Source organism: Gopherus flavomarginatus, unplaced genomic scaffold (assembly GCF_025201925.1).
Source record: "Gopherus flavomarginatus isolate rGopFla2 unplaced genomic scaffold, rGopFla2.mat.asm U_1b, whole genome shotgun sequence".
NCBI lineage: Eukaryota > Metazoa > Chordata > Testudines > Testudinidae > Gopherus > Gopherus flavomarginatus.
This window is the reverse complement of record NW_026114618.1, coordinates 513,199-533,074: the sequence shown is the minus strand read 5'-3', so window position 1 is coordinate 533,074 and position 19,876 is coordinate 513,199. Positions and strand designations below refer to the sequence as shown.

At 46.1% G+C, this 19,876-nt stretch overlaps 2 protein-coding genes across 6 annotated transcripts in view; one reads left to right on the top strand and one right to left on the bottom strand.

Moving 5' to 3' along the window:
* The window catches only part of LOC127041920 (zinc finger protein 34-like), a 143,024-nt gene that overhangs the window by 27,763 nt on the left and 95,385 nt on the right, over window positions 1–19,876 (top strand). The gene's annotated exons all lie outside the window — the stretch shown is intronic.
* Window positions 2,383–19,876, bottom strand: part of LOC127041919 (zinc finger protein 883-like) — an 88,595-nt gene continuing 71,101 nt past the window's right edge. For all 5 annotated transcript variants that reach the window (XM_050935677.1, XM_050935678.1, XM_050935679.1 and 2 more), the window contains one exon: window positions 2,383–3,599. In XM_050935677.1, coding sequence (XP_050791634.1) covers window positions 2,611–3,599 — 989 coding nt within the window. In that variant the 3' untranslated portion in view covers window positions 2,383–2,610. The remainder of the gene's footprint in view (window positions 3,600–19,876) is intronic.

The following is a 19,876-nucleotide window of genomic DNA, read 5'->3' as shown; positions in this document are numbered from 1 at the left end:
ATTTCCTTTGCTGTTTAACGAACAGCAAAATCTTTCTGTGTCTCCAGTCTGAGCCAAGGCATTCACTTCCATTGAAACTTTCTCTCCTGCAATGCCAACGTCCAGCTGGGGTTCAGGAGTCTGATGAGCAAAGGCAACTTGGTGCAGGCTAAAGTCACCAGCACTTTGGCTCCTTCAATCAACCAGCAGCTGGGCCCCCAGGACAAGGCATGAGAAGACGACAGTGGCTGTGAGCAGGAAAATAGCCACCAAGAAGCTGGCTAAAGCTGTCAAGATCCTCAGGAAGGTCACCATGCCCATGTCTAGCATGTATTGACTGCAGTGGGGACCAAAAAGGCAGAGAAAAGCCCTCATAAGTTCTAAGCTGCCAAGCCCCAGAAGGTGATCAAAATCCTACCTAAAATCAAGACAGGATAAGGTGAAGGTCATCTCCAAAGCCAGGGCTAAGAAGGTAACACTGAGAAAGAAGTGAAGAGATTTCCATTGGGATGACTCCTGCTCCCCTAGTGGCTCTTTTATGAATCACCAGATCACCCAAAGAGATCAAAGTCCTGCAGGACAAACAGCCTCATGGACAGTATAATGAAGTGGTGGCAGATGGGGGAAGTATTTCTCTTCCAGAGGGGAAGTGCTGTGTTTTGTGTAACACCTGCCAGGTGAGTGATGCACTGACAGGGCAGCTGTCTATATCTCCCACATGAGCTCATTCTCTTCGATCTGCTTCTGCTGTTATTTCAGAGCCAGCACTAGTGGGAGTGTGTCCCTGTCACTTCACCAGCTGTAGAACACGCTCTGTCTACATCCCAACTCTGATTAATCCCACTTTTTAATGTATTTCTACTGTGCTACTTTCCCAGTTCTCTGCCTCATTCTAACATTCCCGTCAGAGACTGAATATGGGGGGGAATGGACTACTTTGTGTGACATTCGGTAAGTTGCCATAGTATGTGACTGAAACCTCCGCTGGAGGTGGACGGGAGCCTGTTATACACACAAAATAGCTAAGCTTTACCAAACTACCTGCTACACATTCAAAACTTCCTGTACACACACAATAGAAATTGGGGTTCTGAGAAATGGCAACTTTCCTTTAACACAGATCATTGTTTTTCTGTTCTTCCAGAGGCATTGAAATAGAAGCACATTACCTTTCAACAGCTGCTATTTCATGATCAGCAGCAGAGCCTGTCAATTTACCACCCATAGAGCTGATTGTTTCTAACTGCAGGGTTAGCCAGACCATTCAGTAACATTATCGCTCTATTTACAAAGCCTTTGGTTAGTGATGAATCATGAGACTTATCCATTCCTGCTGTAATTCCACTGACTCCAGTGTTCTCTTTCCCCAGTTCTGGTTCCAAGAAAATAAACTAATTAAAACAACCCTCAGAACTAACATGCTGTGGGAAAGTGGAAATGTTGATAGCTCAAATAATTCAGTTTCTTCTGTGTCTTGTATGTGTCTATCTGCTTTGTGTGCGTGACCGGTGGGGCTTTTTGTTTGCTCCTGGCAGGTTCAACCCTGTCAGATTTGTCTGTGGGGAAGGGCCAGAGAAAACAGACACTCTGCCTTTCCAGGTTGGGGTTAGGCAAGGAATAACAACCCTGTCCCATAAAAAACAAAAAATGTTACAGAAACAGTGGTAAGAACAGTGCTAGAGAAACAGGTAAATAATCACAATGCCCAGGCTTGAAGTAATTGGAAATACAGAATTCAAAAAGCAAAGCTCAGGGGAGATTTGGGGTTTATTCTCTGAGCTTAGCCATGTGCTACAGTACGGGGAGCACTTCTGGAAGTCTCCCATCCCACAACTGGGGAAAGGAAAAGGATTCTTAGGTTCTAGCATGGATTGAAGGAGGATAGTGATAGGGAATAAGGGACTCCCTCTGATTTACCCTAACTACATCTGTTGTTACAATGGGTGAAATGACTTTTTTTCCCTATCTCTGCCCTGTTCCTGCTCTTTGTTATAATTCAATATATTTTAAGTGTGGAAAATGATGATAAAAATATCTGCTCTCCAGCACAACCTGAAGCAACATCAGAGCAACTGGGAATGAAACAATTTGTTCCCAAAGGGAGAACTCAGTGACTAACAATGGCTTTGAAATGGGGGAACAGAATAACCGTGATGCTCAGGGTTTGTTTAGACTAGGAAAAGTGATGGAGTTTAGGTCAGGTCAAGGGGAAAGCTAATGCCAACCACTGCACCTGGGTTGCATCAGCACTACAACTTTTTACATTAAGATCACTAACTTGAGCAGCCAACGCCATGTACAGTCCTAGTGGATGGAAGGCACAGGTAGTTTTTGCCTCAGTGTACCTTGTTGGGATCAAACCTCTCCCACACCTGGAGCTGATGAACATTCCTGGCTGAGGGACACACACTCCTATGACTCAAAAGGAAAGGAGATGATAGAAAAGATCATAGGACTGACCCCAAAGAAGGATGAGCTGCAACAGGCAGAAGCAGGCAACTCATCTAGTGGAGCTGAGACACCACGGTGAAGATGATGCAAAAATCACTATGTGGGAATTAGCAAATGTAATTTTTTTTTAAAAATTTTTTTTTGGCCAACCCTAGTCAAGGGATTTATTACAATTCTCTCTCATGTGGATTTTCTGATGTCTAATGAGCCTTGAGCGCTGATTGAAGCTTTTCCCGCACTCTCCCCCATGTGGATTCTCCTATGTGAGACAACGTTTGAGCTGTGCCTGAAGCTTTTCCCACACTCAGATAATGTGTACGGTGTCTCCCCTGAGTGGATTCTCTGATGTAAGACGAGGCCTGAATGATTAAAGAAAAGTTTCCCAGACTCAGAGCATCCATAAGCTTTCTCACCCATGTGGATTATCCGATGTCTGATAAGGTTTGAGCTCTGATTAAAGGTTTTCCCACACTCAGAGCATGTGTAGGGCCTTTCTCCTGTGTGGATTCTTCGATGTGTGATAAGGGCAGAGCGGTGATTGAAGCTTTTCCCGCACTCAGTACATGTGTAGGGTGTCTCTCCTGTGTGGATTCTCTGATGTGTGATAAGGTGTGAGCGCTGACTGAAGCTTTTCCCGCACTCAGTGCACGTATAGGCCTTCTCACCCATGTGGATTTTCCTATGTCTGATAAGGTTTGAGCTCTGATTAAAGGTTTTCCCACACTCAGAGCATGTGTAGGGCCTTTCTCCTGTGTGGATTCTTCCATGTGTGATAAGGGCGGAGCGATGATTGAAGCTTTCACCGCACTCAGAGCATGTGTAGGGCGTCTCTCCTGTGTGGATTCGCTGATGTGTGATAAGGTTTGAGCTCTGATTAAAGGTTTCCCCACACTCAGAGCATGTGTAGGGCCTTTCTCCTGTGTGGATTCTCTGATGTGTGATAAGGTGTGCGCGCTGATTGAAGCTTTTCCCGCACTCAGAGCATGTGTAGGGCTTCTCTCCTGTGTGGATTCTACAATGTGTGTTTAAGGTAGAGCTCCAACCAAAGATTTTCCCGCACTCTGAGCATGTGTGGGGCGCTTCTCCTGTGTGGATTCGCTGATGTGAGATGAGGGCTGAACTATCGATGAAGCATTTCCCACACTCAGAGCATCCATAAGGTTTCTCACCTGTATGGACTGTCTGATGTCTGCTAAGGTGTGAGCTCCGATTGAAGCTTTTCCCACACTCATGGCATGTGTAGCGTCTCTCTTCCAAGTTGATTCTGTCGCTTGTTATAAGGTCTGAGAGGCTACTAAAATTTCCCTCTGGCCTCCCCTGAGTCTCACAGGTTTTTGTTTTTTCTGGGAGTGCATAACTCCCGGAAACATTCCCTTTGGATCTTCCTGATAAAGTTCCATGTGGTTCTCCTTGCTCAGCATCTTCCTGATGGGGTTTTTCCTCCTCAATCTGACTCACCATCACATCACCTGATGGGAGACTTAGAGAATCCAGACATAGATCACTCCCTGCACCGGAAAGAAAGAAAATCTCAGACAGAGGAATGGAAAAAGGGATGAACAATCCAAAATATGTGTGGGAGAGATCAAACCTATCAGGAGCTGACCTTCCCCAAAACCTTCCCCAGAGGAGAGAGGAAGGGTCTCTCAGTTTTGGTCTGCATCTCATGAGAACACTCAGGGGAAAGTGAGATCGGCGAGCGACCTGCAGCCAGTTGTCAGTCAGAATAGGAGGAAAGTCATGAGTGACATCTGCCATAATGATTCCACATCTGCAGGGAACAATCCTGAACTTTGAGAGCTCACAGGGTCTTTGCAGGGCATCCCAAATGTTTCCTGAATTCCCACACAGTTGTTGAGTTGATTTAACCAAGTCCTCACCTGTGCAAGTTGCTCTTGGAGGCACTTCTTTCTCAGAACTCTGGCGGTCTGGGACCCACGGCTCTTCCCCTCGTTCCAGCTGTGAGATCACATCAGGTTCGGAAACTGGAGACCCTACTCAAGGCAAAGAAAATGAGGGAGGTCAGAGGAATTTCTGGGATACCTGTCACAAAGAACAGTCCATGGTTTTAACTTCAAGCTCATTTTTAAGCAGTAACATCTCAAGGCCAGCTTCCTTGGCTCAAAGTGGCAGGAGAGTTATTATGATTATAAATCACATTCATTACCTTAATACTAAGGAGCAACTAACAGTAAGTAGGTCCCCATTGTGAGAGGACAAGTACAAATGCACAGAATAGTAGAGGGGCCCATGCCATGAAGAATTTACAGTCTAAATACACAAGACAGACACAGAATGGGGGAAGGGGTAGAACCCACTGTTAGAATAGAGATATTCACGCCTGCCTGTAAAGCCTGTAGTTTAAGAACTTAGGTGTATTTTTATCACTTAGCTACTTACAGGAGTATGAAAACAAAGAATCAAAATCACTGTCTGTATTTGTAAGGGCCTTCTCTTACTGTGACAGTCTCAGGCCTTCCTTGTTCTTAGGCTAAGGCCTTTGACTAAGCAGCAGGGGCAGTCATAAGCTGGGAAGCAAAGGGACACATCCGCACATCCCAAATCAGTCACACTGAACTAAGGTGCTATTGGGCTGTTAGGAAGATGATCCTGTCCTGATAGTGCCCATCACCACCAGATAAAGAAACAGATCTTAAGATGGTTAAAGAAAACTTAGTTTGATAGCAGCCTGTCTGGCAAGAAATGACTTCTCAATGCTTGTGGTTGTGAAACTCTCATTTTGGTATTGTTTTATCTTTATGGCCACCATTTTTACAATGTTAATCAGTCTGACTCTCTAATTGGTTTTGTCTGCTGTATAATTAATTTTGCCAGGTATAAGTTAATTAGGGTAGTGGGATACAATTGGTTAGAGAATTATGTTTCAATGTGTTAGGATTAGTTAACTAAACTTCAATACAAAGATTGGTTAAGCAAAGGTACAGCTGAGAATATTACTATATAAACGGAGTCAAACAGGAGAGGGAACAGGAACAGGGAACAGGGACACAGGGTAAATGCTCTGCGGTGTCAGAGTGGATAAGAGCGACACGCCACCAAAGATCCCAAGCACCCTGAAACCTCTGGGCAGCCCTGGGTCACAGTCATTCCCTTGTCTCTGTCGGGTATTCCATTGATGTAGGTTACTCCCAGCCAGTCATTAATGACCCATTCATATCAACCCATGACAGCTACGTGACAAAACACCTCACGTCTCCTGCTCATTATAATCACAGCAATACCAATCACAGCAGGAAACTGAGGTGTGTATTGGCATCATACAAGTATCATCAAAAGTCCCACCTCTATCTCAGACACACTGCTCACAGCCCCTGGAGAGAAAGCAAAGCACAGGAACTGGACGTTAGTCCAGCAAACACAGTGGAGGACAAGCTGCAATCCTCACACACTGGTCAAAAAGGAGACGCATGTGGGTCCCTACCCAGAGAGAGGGGCTGGCTAGAGGCCTGATACCTGAGGGGCCATTCCTTGAGCACACCATAGAGGCAGGTCAAAGGCTTAGCTATCCCAGAACTGTGACATTGCAAAAGCACATTTTGGGGAATTAGGAAATCCAGTGACTCAGGTGTAATGGGAGGGAGAATTAAACTTCCCCAGTGTGAGGAGAATGCTGGGGAATTAAACACTAAAACTCTGGAGCAACAGCCTCTAATTCTTCTGGAAAAGGAGAATGTAAGAAACAAGAACTGGGCTATGCAACCTCAGGAGGGAGAGGCTCAAAGATCCAAGGAGCCTGGAGGGAAGACAGCTGTGGCTGCTGCATATGGGGAGAGGGAGGACAAGACTCTCTCCAAACTCTCACTCTTCTTGACCCCAACCTGATTTTATGATCGATGACCTAGTCTGACGTCTTGTGGGCAATTTTATACTCGCTAGAGGTAAGATGTCATGATCAGAGTATTGTTTATTAGCTTGGTACATGTGCGGAGGGGCAAGGAGGTGAACATAAAGAAATGGGTTATTAAGGGTAGGTCAACCCTACAGCCAGGACTGACGCTCTGAGATCGATCTGGCTGTGGTTGATTTAGTGATATGAATTAGTAAACGTAGCCTAAGCTTGCCTTATGTTTCTCTCTTATATTAAGAGGGCCTAATATTAAGGGCCTTATATTAAGTTGAGGCTTTGTGAGAGTGGTTATGCTGAAGTCAGGGGTTTACCTGAGGTTTGGGTAGCGATTCAGGGTTAAAGGTCTTGGATCCTCCACAGATCTAGATCCCTAAACCTCTCCTCCCTCACAGTGACCCACCCAGCCCACTTCCTGGGTGCCCTTCCTCCACACTCCCCTCTCCTTCTTCCCATTACTCGCAGCTGGCACCACCTCCCGGGGCCTTGGGAGCTTCTTGTGTTCCCTCCTCGTCTCTCTTTACCTCCCTCCCTCTCTGCTGCCTGCTAGTCTCTGGGAGACAAGGAAAAAAAGGGGGACAAAGAAACTTGTCAAAATGTGGATGATGAATAAAAGTATTAAGTTATTACTGCTCAGGTTCTTTAGACACTCCACAGGTTCTAATAACCCAGGGGACAGGACTCCTTACCCAGCGAGGTCACCGTCTCATAGTTCTCCTGCATGACATCCCTGTAGAGGGCTCTCTGAACAGGGTCCAGCAGAGCCCATTCCTCCCTGGTGAAATACACAGACACCTCCTCGAAAGTCACCGGCGCCTGAAAGAGAAAGAGTCCAACACTCAGCACCTGCTGCCCCACTCACAGCCCCACTATTCACAGAATAGTAGCACATGGGAAATGGAAGCTCCGGGAGGCACATGTTAACTGAGTCCCACCTCACCTTGCTTAGAGCAGCCAGGAGGCATCAGAGGGTAGAAAGAGAGAAACTTTGTGTCTCTCAGCTGACAGACGGAAGCAAGGTCATCAGATTTATCACATAGCTACTAGTCAGAGCTTAATATAGGAGAAGGGGCTGTCTCTGGACCCTGCTGGTGGCTCTCTGGTAGGAATCACAACACTCTCCAAATAAAATATATGGAAGAAAGGGGAAGTCAATAGTAAAGAATAGAAGTTAGAAGGTCAGAATTGTAGAAAGTTGGCAAGGGAAGCTATCAGAAATCAATGACCAACCAACGAAAATAAAAAGGAAGTTTTTAAAAGGACAAAATTAATCCTAACAATGGTAGTTATAAATTACTAGGTGGAAATGGCAGAATTATAAAAAATCATGCAGAAGAGGTAAAAGTGTTCAATAAATACTTCTCTCTTGAATTTGGAGAAAAACAGATGATGTAACTCTATCACAAGATGTTGACGCTGACTGTCTTTCCATTCTAAAAGTAACTCACAAGGACGTTAAACAGCAGCTATTAACGTCAGATGTGCTTAAATCAGTGGGTCCAGATAACTAGAGTTTTGAAAGACCTGCTGGAGCAGCGTAGTGGACTGTTAATATTGATTTTAATTAGGACTTGGAACACTTGGGAAATTCCAGAAGACTGGAATAAAGGTAATGCTGTGCCAATATTTAAAAAGTATAAAAGAGGTGATGCAGCTAATTACAAGTGTGTCAGTCTGAAATCAATACTGGGCAAGAGAATGGAGCAGTCAGTACTGGATTTCATTAAAAAAGAAAGAAGGGTAATATAATTAGTACCCATTAAAAAGGTTTAGACACAATAGATCCTATCAAACTAACTGGACATCCTTATTGGATGAGATCAAAAGTTTGGTTGCAGCTAATAGTACTGATATAATATACGTAGGCATATGAGTTGGTTCAGCACAATATTTTGACTAGAAAGATACAAAATACACATGGCATACACTAAATAGACTAAAAACTGGGATTTTAAATAGGGAACCAAGATCGAGTGGATTTTTTTCTAGTGGGTTCCCGCAAGGATTGGATCTTGGCCCTGTGCTATTTAACATTCTTATCAATGACCTGGAAGAGAATATAAAATCATCACCGATAAAGTTTGCAGTTGCCACAAAGACTAGGGATGAGGGTAACTAATGAAGTGTCAGTAGGTTCAGGTTTCAGCACTGGGAGTCTGGGAAGTTGTCCCAGCCCTGGCTGGAGGGTTATTTCCTGTTCCACAAAGAGAGGAAGTTCCATTCCCAACACCTGTGCCTTGAAATTAGGACCTACCTGACACTGCAGCCCATATTCAACATAGTGGCAGGATTATAATATGATTAGGACATGACTCATTTTGTACAAAATGCCTCATGTGTGGTGTCACTGGAAAAGTTATGATTTGCTGAATATGATTATACTACTTGTGTGCACGGATCATGTTTGTATCTGAAGTTATGGATATTGACTCTGTATCTGTCTTTCAAATGTGCTTACTCTGGGTAACACCCACAATGAGCCTTTCAGGTACAACAATGAAGAAGCCTGATAGTGTTCATGGCTCATCAACAAAGACAAGGGACTGTGGAAGAGCTTAGCCCTCCTGTGAACGTTTCAGCCAGCCTATGAGTCATGGCTACTATGACTCAGCAGGGCACTCTAGGGCATGTGCCAGACCACACGACAATGAACTTCATTTTGGTACCTGTATTTTTCCACAAACTGGATTGGGAACTGAGCTTGGAACAAAGGGTTCCTGCCATATGGAAAAGCTACATAAGGTGGGGTGTGACATCATCTCTTGGCCTCATTCCCCACACAAGAGAACTCCTGGAAAAACCTGAAGAATAAAGACTGAATTGGGGAAGTGTTGGTCCCAGGGTAAAGGGATTTCTAGCCTGTGTATGGAAACTTGGTGGACTGCTTGTAGCATCAGTCAAGGTGAGAAATTGCTAATTCAAATTCTATCCAGACAGTATGTTAGGCTTGGTTTGAGTTTTTGGTTATTTGCTAAGTAATCTGCTTTGATCTGTTTGCTAACACTTATCGCTGGGAAATTGGCTGTTGTCTTCCCTCTCTCCTTGAGTGGCTTAGGTAAAGCACTCAGGTAGCTCAGTTGGCTGCATGGCGCCATCTGCTGTCGTGTTGGGTGACAACAGGCCCTGGAGAGGCTGGCTGAATCTCCAGCAAAGCGCGCGAGAAGGGCCAGCCCAGCTTGAGGGTTAGAGGGCACAGCGGTTCCCAGAAGCCCCCCAGACTGCACCCCGGAGTGACAACTCATCACATCCTAGAGTACACAAGTCTCAGCAGGTTTGTCACATCCTGTCCGCTCCCTTTCTCCACCCAAGATATTTCCTGCCTCCCACCAGCTCTAGCAGCTCCCACCAGTGGTGAGCTCCAGCCGGGTCGCATGAACTGGTTGTTAAATTTAGAAGCCTTTTTAGAACCGGTTGTTCCAGGACAACCGGTTCTAAAAAAGCTTTTAAATTTAACAAAGGCTCAGGCAGGTGTCCACCCGGCCCCCGGCCCAAGCTCACCTTCCCCTCTCCTCTGAACGCTCTGCCCTCCTTCTCCTCCCCATCCCCTGCTTTCCGCGAATCAGATGTTCACGGGAAGCCTGAAACAAGCAGCAGGCAGGTAACGTGGACTGGGAGGGGGAGGACAGCGCGCGCGGCTCAGTCCGACTCCACCTGAGTGGCTCCCCCTGGCCCTGGCCAAGCGCCCCAGCCGGGTCCCGGCTAAGCACCCCTGGCTCGGGCTGGTCCCGGCCGAGCGGCTCCGACCTGGCCCAGCTTGGGCCCCGCAGCACCAGTCCCAGCCGAGCGGCTCCAGCCCGGCTCAGGGAGCCAGGTCCTTTGGCGCCAGTCGGGGTCCTGGCAGAGCGCACCCAGTCCTGGCCCCAGACAGTGTGGTAAGGGGACAGGGAGCAGGGAGGAGGTGTTCGGTGGGTCATGTGGGGGTGGATAGGGGTCGGCGAGGTCAGGGGGCAGGGAACAAGGGGATTGAATGAGGGCAAGGGTCCCAGGGGGCAGTCAGGAAGGAGCAGGGGTTGGATGAGGTAGTGAGGGTCAGTTAGGGACAGAGACAAGGGGTGGCTGGATGGGGCAGGAGTTCCAGGGGGCATCAAGAATGAGAGGAGGAGGTTTGATGGGGCGGCAGGGGGCAGTCAGGGGACAGGGAATGGAGGGGGGGATGGGTCAGGGGTCTCGGGGGGGTGTCAAGGAGCATGGGGGTGTTGGATGGGGGACTACCCCCGGGGGGGGCATGAGCCCCTCGTGAGGTGAGGAGGAGGGAATCTGTTGTTAATATTTTGGCAGCTCATCACTGGCTCCCACCCTCCTACACATTTACTGCTTCTCTCCCTCCAAGCAGATCCCACCACCAGCTCCCTGAGAATCCCTTACCTGAGCCAGCTTCAATGCAGCCATTGCCTTCCCCCTGGGAGGATGGGATGATCTGGAGCAAAACGTGGATGTTATTCTGTAGCCTGCCAGGGCGAGAAGGGCAATGTGAGAGAATTCAGACAGGGTTTTTCTCCTTTCCACATGTCAATTCCCCCCAGGATTTTCCCCTGCTAATGGACAATCTAGGTTCTGCCACACTGGGAAGCACAGAGTGACCTTATCCCAGTACAGATCTAGCCCCCTCCCACCAGGGTGTGACCCTCTGACACATGGTGAAACCCTCCCAGCAGCAGAGTCTCTCTGTTACATTTATCAAGTTTGCAGGCGATACCAAGCTGGGAGGGGTTGCAAGGACTTTGGAGGATAGAACTGAAATTCAAAATCATCTGGACAAACTGGAGAAATGGTCTAAAGTAAATAGGATGAAATTCAATAAGGACAAATGCAAAGTACAGTGCTCAGGAAGGATCAATCAGTTGCACACATACAAAATGGGAAATAACTGCCTAGGAAGGAGTGCTGTGGAAAGGGATCTGAGGGTCAGAGTGGATCACAAGCTAAATAGGAGTCAACAGTATTGCAAAAAAGCAAGTATCATTTTGGGATGTATTAGCAGCAGCATTGTAAGCAAGACATGAGAAGAAATTCTTCTGCTCTACTCCACGCTGATTAGGTCTCAACTGGATTAGTGCATCCAGTTCTGGGGGCCACATTTCAAGAAAGATGTGGACAAATTAGAGAAAGTCCAGAGAACAACAACAAAAATGATTAAAGGTCTAGAAAACATGACCTATGAGGGAAGATTGAAAAAAACTGGGGAAGACTCAGAGGGGACATGATCATAGTTTTCAAGTACAAAGAAGGTTGTTACAAAGATGACAGAGAAAAATTGTTCTTCTTAACCTCTGAGGATAGGACAAGAAGCAATGGATTTAAATTGCAGCAAGGGCGGTTCAGGATGGAGATTAGGAAAAAAACTTCCTGTCAGAGTGGTTAAGCACTGGAATAAATTGTCTAGGGAGGCTGTGGAATCTCCATCACTGGGATATTTAAGAGCAGGCTGGACAAACACCTGTCAGGGATTGTCTAGATAAAATTGAGTCCTGCCTTGAGTGCAGGGTGTAGTAAGTGAAGGCCCTGATAAAGGCCCGGCATGAGGCCTGAGCTAAAGTAACGGTCAAGACTTTGCTATTTTAGTAAGTGAAGGCCCTGATAAAGGCCCAGTATGAGGCCTGAGGCCTGAACTAAAGTAATGTCAAGACTTAGCTAGAAAGCAAAGTCAAGCTGTGAGCTAAAGGCCGGCTCAGTTCACAGATGCTGGCAAGGAAAGGGCTGATATTGCATAAACATATATTCACCTAGCATACCGAAGTATAAACATGGTACCAGAACACCTTATACTGGAACATTCCACAGATAAGAAAGAACAGGCCGACCCATCCCAATGACAGGGGCAAAAGGGAAATATGATGGATAGAGTTGTTTTGATCGAACCAACATGTACAAGGTGAGAGGCGGCACCTTACTACATAGAGGGGCTGCACCTCAATACATCAGGAGTGATGTGTAACTTGTTTGTACCTGTGTATAAAAATGTATCCCTGGGGCGATGTCTTTGTCCGGCCCAGGGGGCAGTGGAAAGGTCCCGCCACTAACTGAGCCGAGTCCATTGCCAAGAGGCACTTTCTCGTAGTATGTCCTGTAGAGTAACAATCGAGAGGAAACTGCAACTGTGTCCGAGCGCAATAAACCTGGCCGACGTGCCTTCGTACCTTACTAGACTCTGTGGTCATTGGGGGTACTCTTTGGGTCTGCTGTGCCAGCTATCTGCGCAAAGCTGGGACGGCACACAGAGGAAACACACGCACGCAGCCGAGTGATACCAACAAGGAGAGAGCAGAGCAGAGCACCACACCGGTAGCATCTGACAACAAACACCTCTGACAACAGCTATCATAAAGCAAAGTTAGGCTGAGAGCAAGAGGCAGGCCCTGCTCACAGAAGCTGGCAAGAAAAGGGCTGATGTTGCATAAACATATATTCACCTAGTGTATTAAAGTATAAACACGGTACCAGAACACCCTATGCTGGAACATTCCACAGATAACAAGGAACAGGATGACCCATCCCAATGACAAGGCCAAAAGGGTAATATGATGGATAGAGTTGTTTTGTTCGAACCAACATGTACAAGGTGAGAGGCGGCACCTTACTACATAGAGGCGTTGTACCTTGCTACGTAGAGGGGTTGCTCCTCATATGTCAGGAGTGATGTGTAACTTGTTTGTACTTGTGTATAAGAATGTATCCCTGGGACGGTGTCTTGGTCCGGCCGAGGGGGCAGTGGAAAGTCCCGCCACTGACTGAGCCAAGTCCATTGACCAGAGACACATACTCGTAAATAACTCCTGTAGAGTAAAAATCTAGAGGGAACTATTATTGTGTCCAATACGGCAATAAACCTGGCCGAAGTGCCTTCGTACCTTACTAGACTCTGTGGTCACTGGGGGTTCTCTTCGGGTCTGCTGTGTGAGCTATTTCGAAGAGCTGGGATAGCACACAGAGGGAACACACGCACGCAACCGAGAGATATCAACATTGAACAGAGAGGGCACCACACCGGTAGGCATCTGACAACACTTGTGACTCCAATCGCTGATCTGGTGAGTAAGCGAGCTGTCTGCTGTAGGAATCTCGATCTAACATGGCAGAAAACCTGGAGCTAGGGAACCCCTTGTCCCCTCCCTTATGAACCCCACGGAGTTTGAGAACTCTTGGACCTGCTGGATTGCCAGTAAAGGGGAACCATATGAATTTAAAAAAAGAGAGTGGGGAGACTTGCACTGGCTTATGTACAGCAATGGTAGAAACATAGGCTCTGAAAAAATAGTAATAAAACTAAAAAAGCAAGAATTTTGCAACTTATGTCTATGGCAGTAAGATGGCTTAGACAGCATGCTGGCCAAACAAGGAACAGAAAAAAGAGGGGAAGTAGAAGAGGCAACCCGGGCAGTCGAGCACTGGAAAGCCCAAGCTCTTTTAGCAGGGCAACAGGCAGTCCAGACTCATGATATGCTCGAGCAAGTAAAGCAGGAAAATAAAAAATTGGAGACAGCTGTAGAAAACCTGCAGAAGCAAAAAGTGCCATCCCCTAGTGTTCAAAGTACCTCAAGTGCTGTTACGGTGCCTGAGGAATGGGGACAGAAATGGAAACAGGTGGCTCTTGCCAAATCAAAAGATGGAACATGGGACAGTTGGGATGGGAACTGCAATGGGGACATGTGGAATAACCCTGTTGAGCCATCCTTTCTTGACCCATGGGCAGGGGCTACCACACTGCAACTGCCACCTTATGATGTGAGCTAGGTTCTGGGCAAGCCCTCCCCAAAACCCAGATCAATTCCAGTAAAAACAGGAGAAATGGGTGAAAAAGGGATAGAAAGCCCCACTGAAAATCCTATTCCCCACTTTACCCTTGATGCTACCCCACATACAGATAGTCCCCCTGCATTAAAGTTATGGAATGAGGTGGGAACTACAACAAAAAAATTAACTGATCATTTAAGGGAGCTATGGCCCTGCCGTAACTATGCAGAAAGGGAAAGGAATCAGGAACATAAAATTACATATACCCCTCATCCACCACGCGTGAGTGGCTTAACAGCCAGGCTCGACGCTTTAAAGATTAATGAACTAACTGCATTAGCCGGAGCTGTTGGACCTCCCCACTCTGAAAATTTCAAGGAGTTTATGGCATGGCTCCATAAAGGCTCGCAGTTACTCAAAGCAGTAGGAATTGACATGTTGCAGGAACCAGTTCTGGTGCAAACCCTTTTGGGACCCCTCAACTGTCATACCCTCGGTTTTGATGATGTTGTGCAGATGCTTAGTGTGGCTCAGAAGCACCTTAAGTTATCCAGTGAGTTGGCAGCCCTTAAAGGAATTGCAAGATTGCCAGGGGAAGCTCCGGCCAAGCTGGCTGACGGGATTCAAACTTATACTAGATTAACAGCAGGGTTTGCTATCTTGGAAGATTTGAAGCAGCTTGTTCTGGAGGCGCTGCCTCCCGGTGTGTTAGACTGGATGAATCCTTGGTGTGAGAATGGCGGTAAAGAGGTACCTTGGGACCAATGGATTGCAAAGGTAGAGACGGCAGTGAAGCAGCAGGAAGGAACTCCTGTTAATGAGCTGCGTACTCAGTTAGGACAGTGGAAAACAGAGGGTTCTGGATACTCCCACCGTGGTTGTGGCCGGGGTTGGAGAGGTCGTGGACTAAATAGAGGTGGAGGTAATAGAGAGAGTGCGTGGGTACCTTCTGGAGTTCTAAACAGGAAAACTTGAACCTGAAAGGGGAGATTAAGAGGCTGCAGGCACAGCTGCAGGCGTGTATGATTGGCAAGGAGTCTCAACAGGAAAAAGATAAGATAGTGACGAAGGTAGCTAGGGCGATGGTCCTGACATCAGTACGAATTGGGTCGTTTAATCCTGATACAGTGGCATAGGACAGCCCTATCCATGACTCGGAATGCATTTTTCAGCAACCCATGACAATAGATGTCTGGGGGCGCCCCCATTTAAGCATTCGAGTCGGAGAGGGGCTAGTAGACTTTTTATTGGATACGGGGGCTTAAATTCCTATAGTAAAAGATTACTTTAATGCATATCCAGTTGGAGAGTCGGTGCAAATGCAGGGAATATCTGGAACTAACCCAATGTATAATGTTCAAACTCTTCCCCTCCAGTTTGGGATGCATACCGTTCACGAGAAGTGCACTATTGCAGGGAAAGAGAATCTAATTGGGGCAGAAACTATTAAACGACTGGGATTAGTCTTGGATTTTCCAAACGTGTATTAGACAAACTCTCACTGTAACGCAAGGCACAAATAATACTAATCTGATCTCTATGGGATTGGCTACACAGACGTAAAAGCAATAAAGCCTAAACAACCACCTCTCGCACCAAAAGGCTGGGAGAGCTGGTGGACTGAAATTCAAACCATCTGGGCAGTGGACTTCCTAGACACGGCAAAATGCAGACCTCTGTTACATTAGAGGGAGACATACCTCCATTCATAAAACAATACCCAATACCCCAGGAAGCAAAAGAATCATTAAGACAAGTGATAACAGAATTGGAAAAACGAAACTTATCAGAAGGTGTTCAGTGCCTAACGCGGCACCAATTTGGCCAGTTAAAAAACCTGATGGAACATGGAGGTTAACTATTGACTATTGGGGGCTAAACAAAACTGCCAAGTGGGGGGCACCTGTAGTGGCAGCTTATCCTGAACTGTTGGAGGTGGTAACCCCTGACATGAAGTGGTTCTCAGTGCTCGATGTGGCAAATGGCTTTGGAGTCTACCCTTAGACCCAGAGTCTCAGTATCGAACAGCTTTTGTGTTCCAAGATATGCAATATTGCTGGAATGTTTTGCCAATGGGGTACTGTGATGCACCCACAATTTTCCACACTGCAGTGAGAAATATGCTGGAGAAAGAGGGGCTACTACAAACGGGAAGAATTGTTCAATATGCAGATGACATTTTAATAGTCAGTAAAACAGAGCAGGAACATGAAGAGTTAATGCGGCAGCTGCTAACTAGTTGCCAAGCTTATGGCTTAAAACTTTACCCCTCTAAGTCTCAGATTAAACAGAGAGAAGTGAAGTGCAGTATCTGGGAATTCGGCTCAGTTCGGAGGGAAGGTCTGTGGATAAGGAAAGAGTAAAATGCATTGTTAACCTGTCTATGCTGGTAGACACCAAATCTGTGCAGTCCTTTGGGACTCACTAACTTTTGCAGAGAATTTATGGTTGGATATGCAGAAAAGGCAGGTCCCCTGTATGAGGTACTAAAAAGACCACAGCGGACCTGGACAGAGGAGGCAACTAATGCATGGGAAAGTCTAAAACAGGGATTAATGGAGGTACCTACCTTGGCCACCCCTAACAATGATTTCCCCTTTATACTGTGTTAAGAATTTCTGTATCGTTAGCATGCTTATCCAGGATACAGGTGCTGGGGAAAGACCCATTGCATATTATAGCAGGGTTCTAACTAGTCCAGAGAATAAACTGGGGGTTTGTGAGCAAACTGCCCTTGCTGCTTACTGGACGCTACAAAAATCCCAGACAATTGTTGGAGCAAGCAAGGTGATTGTAAAAAAGTCACCATGCACTGGGGAAGTTACTCAGTCAGGAAAATCTGTCTAAAAGGACACGTGAGAGTTGATAGAGCCATTCAATGGGTCTCTGCTCTCATGTCAGAGAATGTTCAATTAGTTCCACGAAAAGAACCAGAGACATCTGTATGGGGATTGACGGTAAATGGTCAGGAACACGTATGTGAGCCTCAAAGGGAAGCGAAGGCGCATCCTGTGTTTAAGGCAGCCCCAACTGACCAAGTGATTGGGAAAACCATTTGGTTTGTGGACGGTAGCTCATACTATGAGGAAGGAGAATGAGTCACTGGCTTTGCAGGGATTTGCTTAAATGGGAAGGAACTGAGTGGTGAGTCCTTCCAGTATAAATTGGCTAAAGGAGGAACACAGGCTGCAGAGGTGTCAGCGGTTTTGGAAGTTTTGAATAGAATGAAGGATAAGCAATCTCAGCTCATAATAGGAACTGACTCTGATTATGTGTATAAGGGCACCACTATTTACCTCCCATGGTGGCAAAGTATAGGGTTTACAGGAACCGACGGTTCGGAAATTAAGCACAAAACCCTATGGCAGCAAATAGAAACATTAACAGACATTATACAAAAATCCGAACGGTTAAAATAACAGCCCATAGGAAAAAAGGGCCCTTGCAGTGGGGAAATGAACAAGCAGATACACTGACTAAGGAGGCAGCCCTTACTGTCACACTGTGAGAACCAATGCCTGTGCAGTAACCACTAGAGCACAGGCAAAATTAAAACAGGAAAATGAAGCAAACCACCAGAAAGAGGTACAGGGTTTACAAGAACTTCAGGCAAAAGATGATTTAATCCAGCAATGGATAATTGAATGCCCCTCACAGTGGCGGGGTGTCCCCTTAAAGAAAGAGGGAGAGCTTATCTTGGCTAAACCAGACAATGACTGGGTTCTGGTAATCCCACAACAAAGAAAGTACCTTCTGTTAAGATGGGTACACGGGTCACTTGTGGGAGCTCACCCAAAACGCGAGGAGGCACTGGAAAAGCTTAAAAAACTGGGATGGTGGCTGGAAATGAGAAAGGATTTGAAGTTGTATATTCAGTGGCTGTTTAACATGTGCTAATCAGGATCCGGCTAGATGGAAAAGACGAGGAGAATTAAAGCATCAAGCCTTAAAGGGACCCCTGCAACAATTACAGGTAGATTTTGTGGGGCCCCTACCTATTACCCCCATAAAACATAGATTTTTGTTCGTAATTGTAGATAGCTTCAGTAAGTGGGTAGAAGCATTTCCTACCAAACAGGAGGCTAGTTGGACTGCAGCAAAAGTATTAGTAACTGAGATTTTTCCATGGTGGGGGCTGCCACATAGCATTGATTCTGATAATGGCCCTGTTTTTATAGGACAGGTGTATCGTGATATGGGTACCTGGGCTGGTATTCCCCTACTGCTACACATTCCTTACCACCCACAAGCAGGGGGGACAGGTGGAAAGGATGAATAAATCCCTAAAAGTTGAACTGTCTAAAGTATGTAATGACTTAGGAACAAACTGGGACGTAGTACTCCCATGGGTCCTTATGAGGATCCGTAGCCGGCCAAACCGCATGACAGGATTTAACTCATATGAAATTCTTTTGGAAGACCAATGCCAGGCTGGGAAAATTTATTATATCCCCCAGAATGGAAACCCTTACAGCATTGGCCACCACAACTTGGATAATAGCTTTAAGTATTGGTTGGGTACTGTCCAGGGAGCAGCTGCAGCACAGCAAGCAATGGAACAGCAAACAATGAGTCAGGCATTTGATGGACATAGTGGACATCAGACAATGGAAAAATCGGAGATCAGCTGATGGCCAAAGTAGAACCGCTTCCAAGAAGAAGTTTCCTAAGAAAGTATCAGAGGGGTAGCTGTGTTAGTTTGGATCTGTAAAAGCTCATATTCCAAAACCTCTGTTAGTCTATAAGGTGCCACAGGATTCTTTGCTGCTTTTCCTAAGAAAGAAGGGTCTGGGCCGTGGCCCATTTTAGATAAATTGGGGCCCTGCCTGTACTTGGTCGACATAGACAAACAGCCACGATGGAAGCATGCCATGCAATTAAAAGAATATAAGGGTTAAATATGCATGTTACATGTCTGTGCTTGCTTTACAGAAAAAATACACAGGATAGCGAAAAAGGTAAGTACCATGGAAACCTTCCAATTAAATAATGGAAAGTTTTACAAGCTTTAATCTTAGAGCTCCATCTGCACCCCGCTTATTGTTGTATGTTGCTTGGGGGCAATTGAAACACTCTGAATTGTCTAGACCTTATCCAGTCAACAATTAAGTGCAAGAGGCCAGTTTACTTGGGGTTTTGGTAATATGATCACCATCTAGTGGAACAAGGAGGACACTTCCATGTGGATACTGGACTAAGTAGGAAAACAGCCATTGTGGATGTTAGGGCTATGCATCTCATGGATTAATAATGTACCCACCGCCACTTTAGGAACAAGGTTCCTGTTCTTAAATCCACTAAGTGATCAGATCATACTGGCTTTGTTTGATAGGGATTATACCCAGGAGAAGCCAGTGGAAAAGAAACAGAAGCGGCTGATGTAAATGGTCCTATATTAGATACTATGGCTATGAAGTATTGTTGCTGTAAAAAAAAAAAAAACAAAAACAAAAACCCTACCACCACCTTTCATGAACCCATAAGAGAAAGGCGAGTGTTGCTTTGTATTTTTACAGGTTAAGATGTGATCATGAATATGGACCCTGGCAGGCGTTTTTGGTGATAGCCCAAGACTCAAAGGGACAGGTCGATGTCGTCAGGCTCAATCGAACACATTCGGTTACCAGGACCTTCTGGATCGAGACAGTAAATAACTCTGATGGACGGGAGACAGCAAGTCAGCAGCACCCTATGGGGACTGTGTTAAAGTTGGTGTGTGAAACTGAGGGAAAGCGACAAATGGAAAACATCCTCAGGGTGTCGCCCTTTGCAATTCTGATGGTGTGGGGATGGACAGTTAAGAACGGTAGCCAAACTCAATGTGTTCCCGTCCCAGAGTTTGAGAATGCG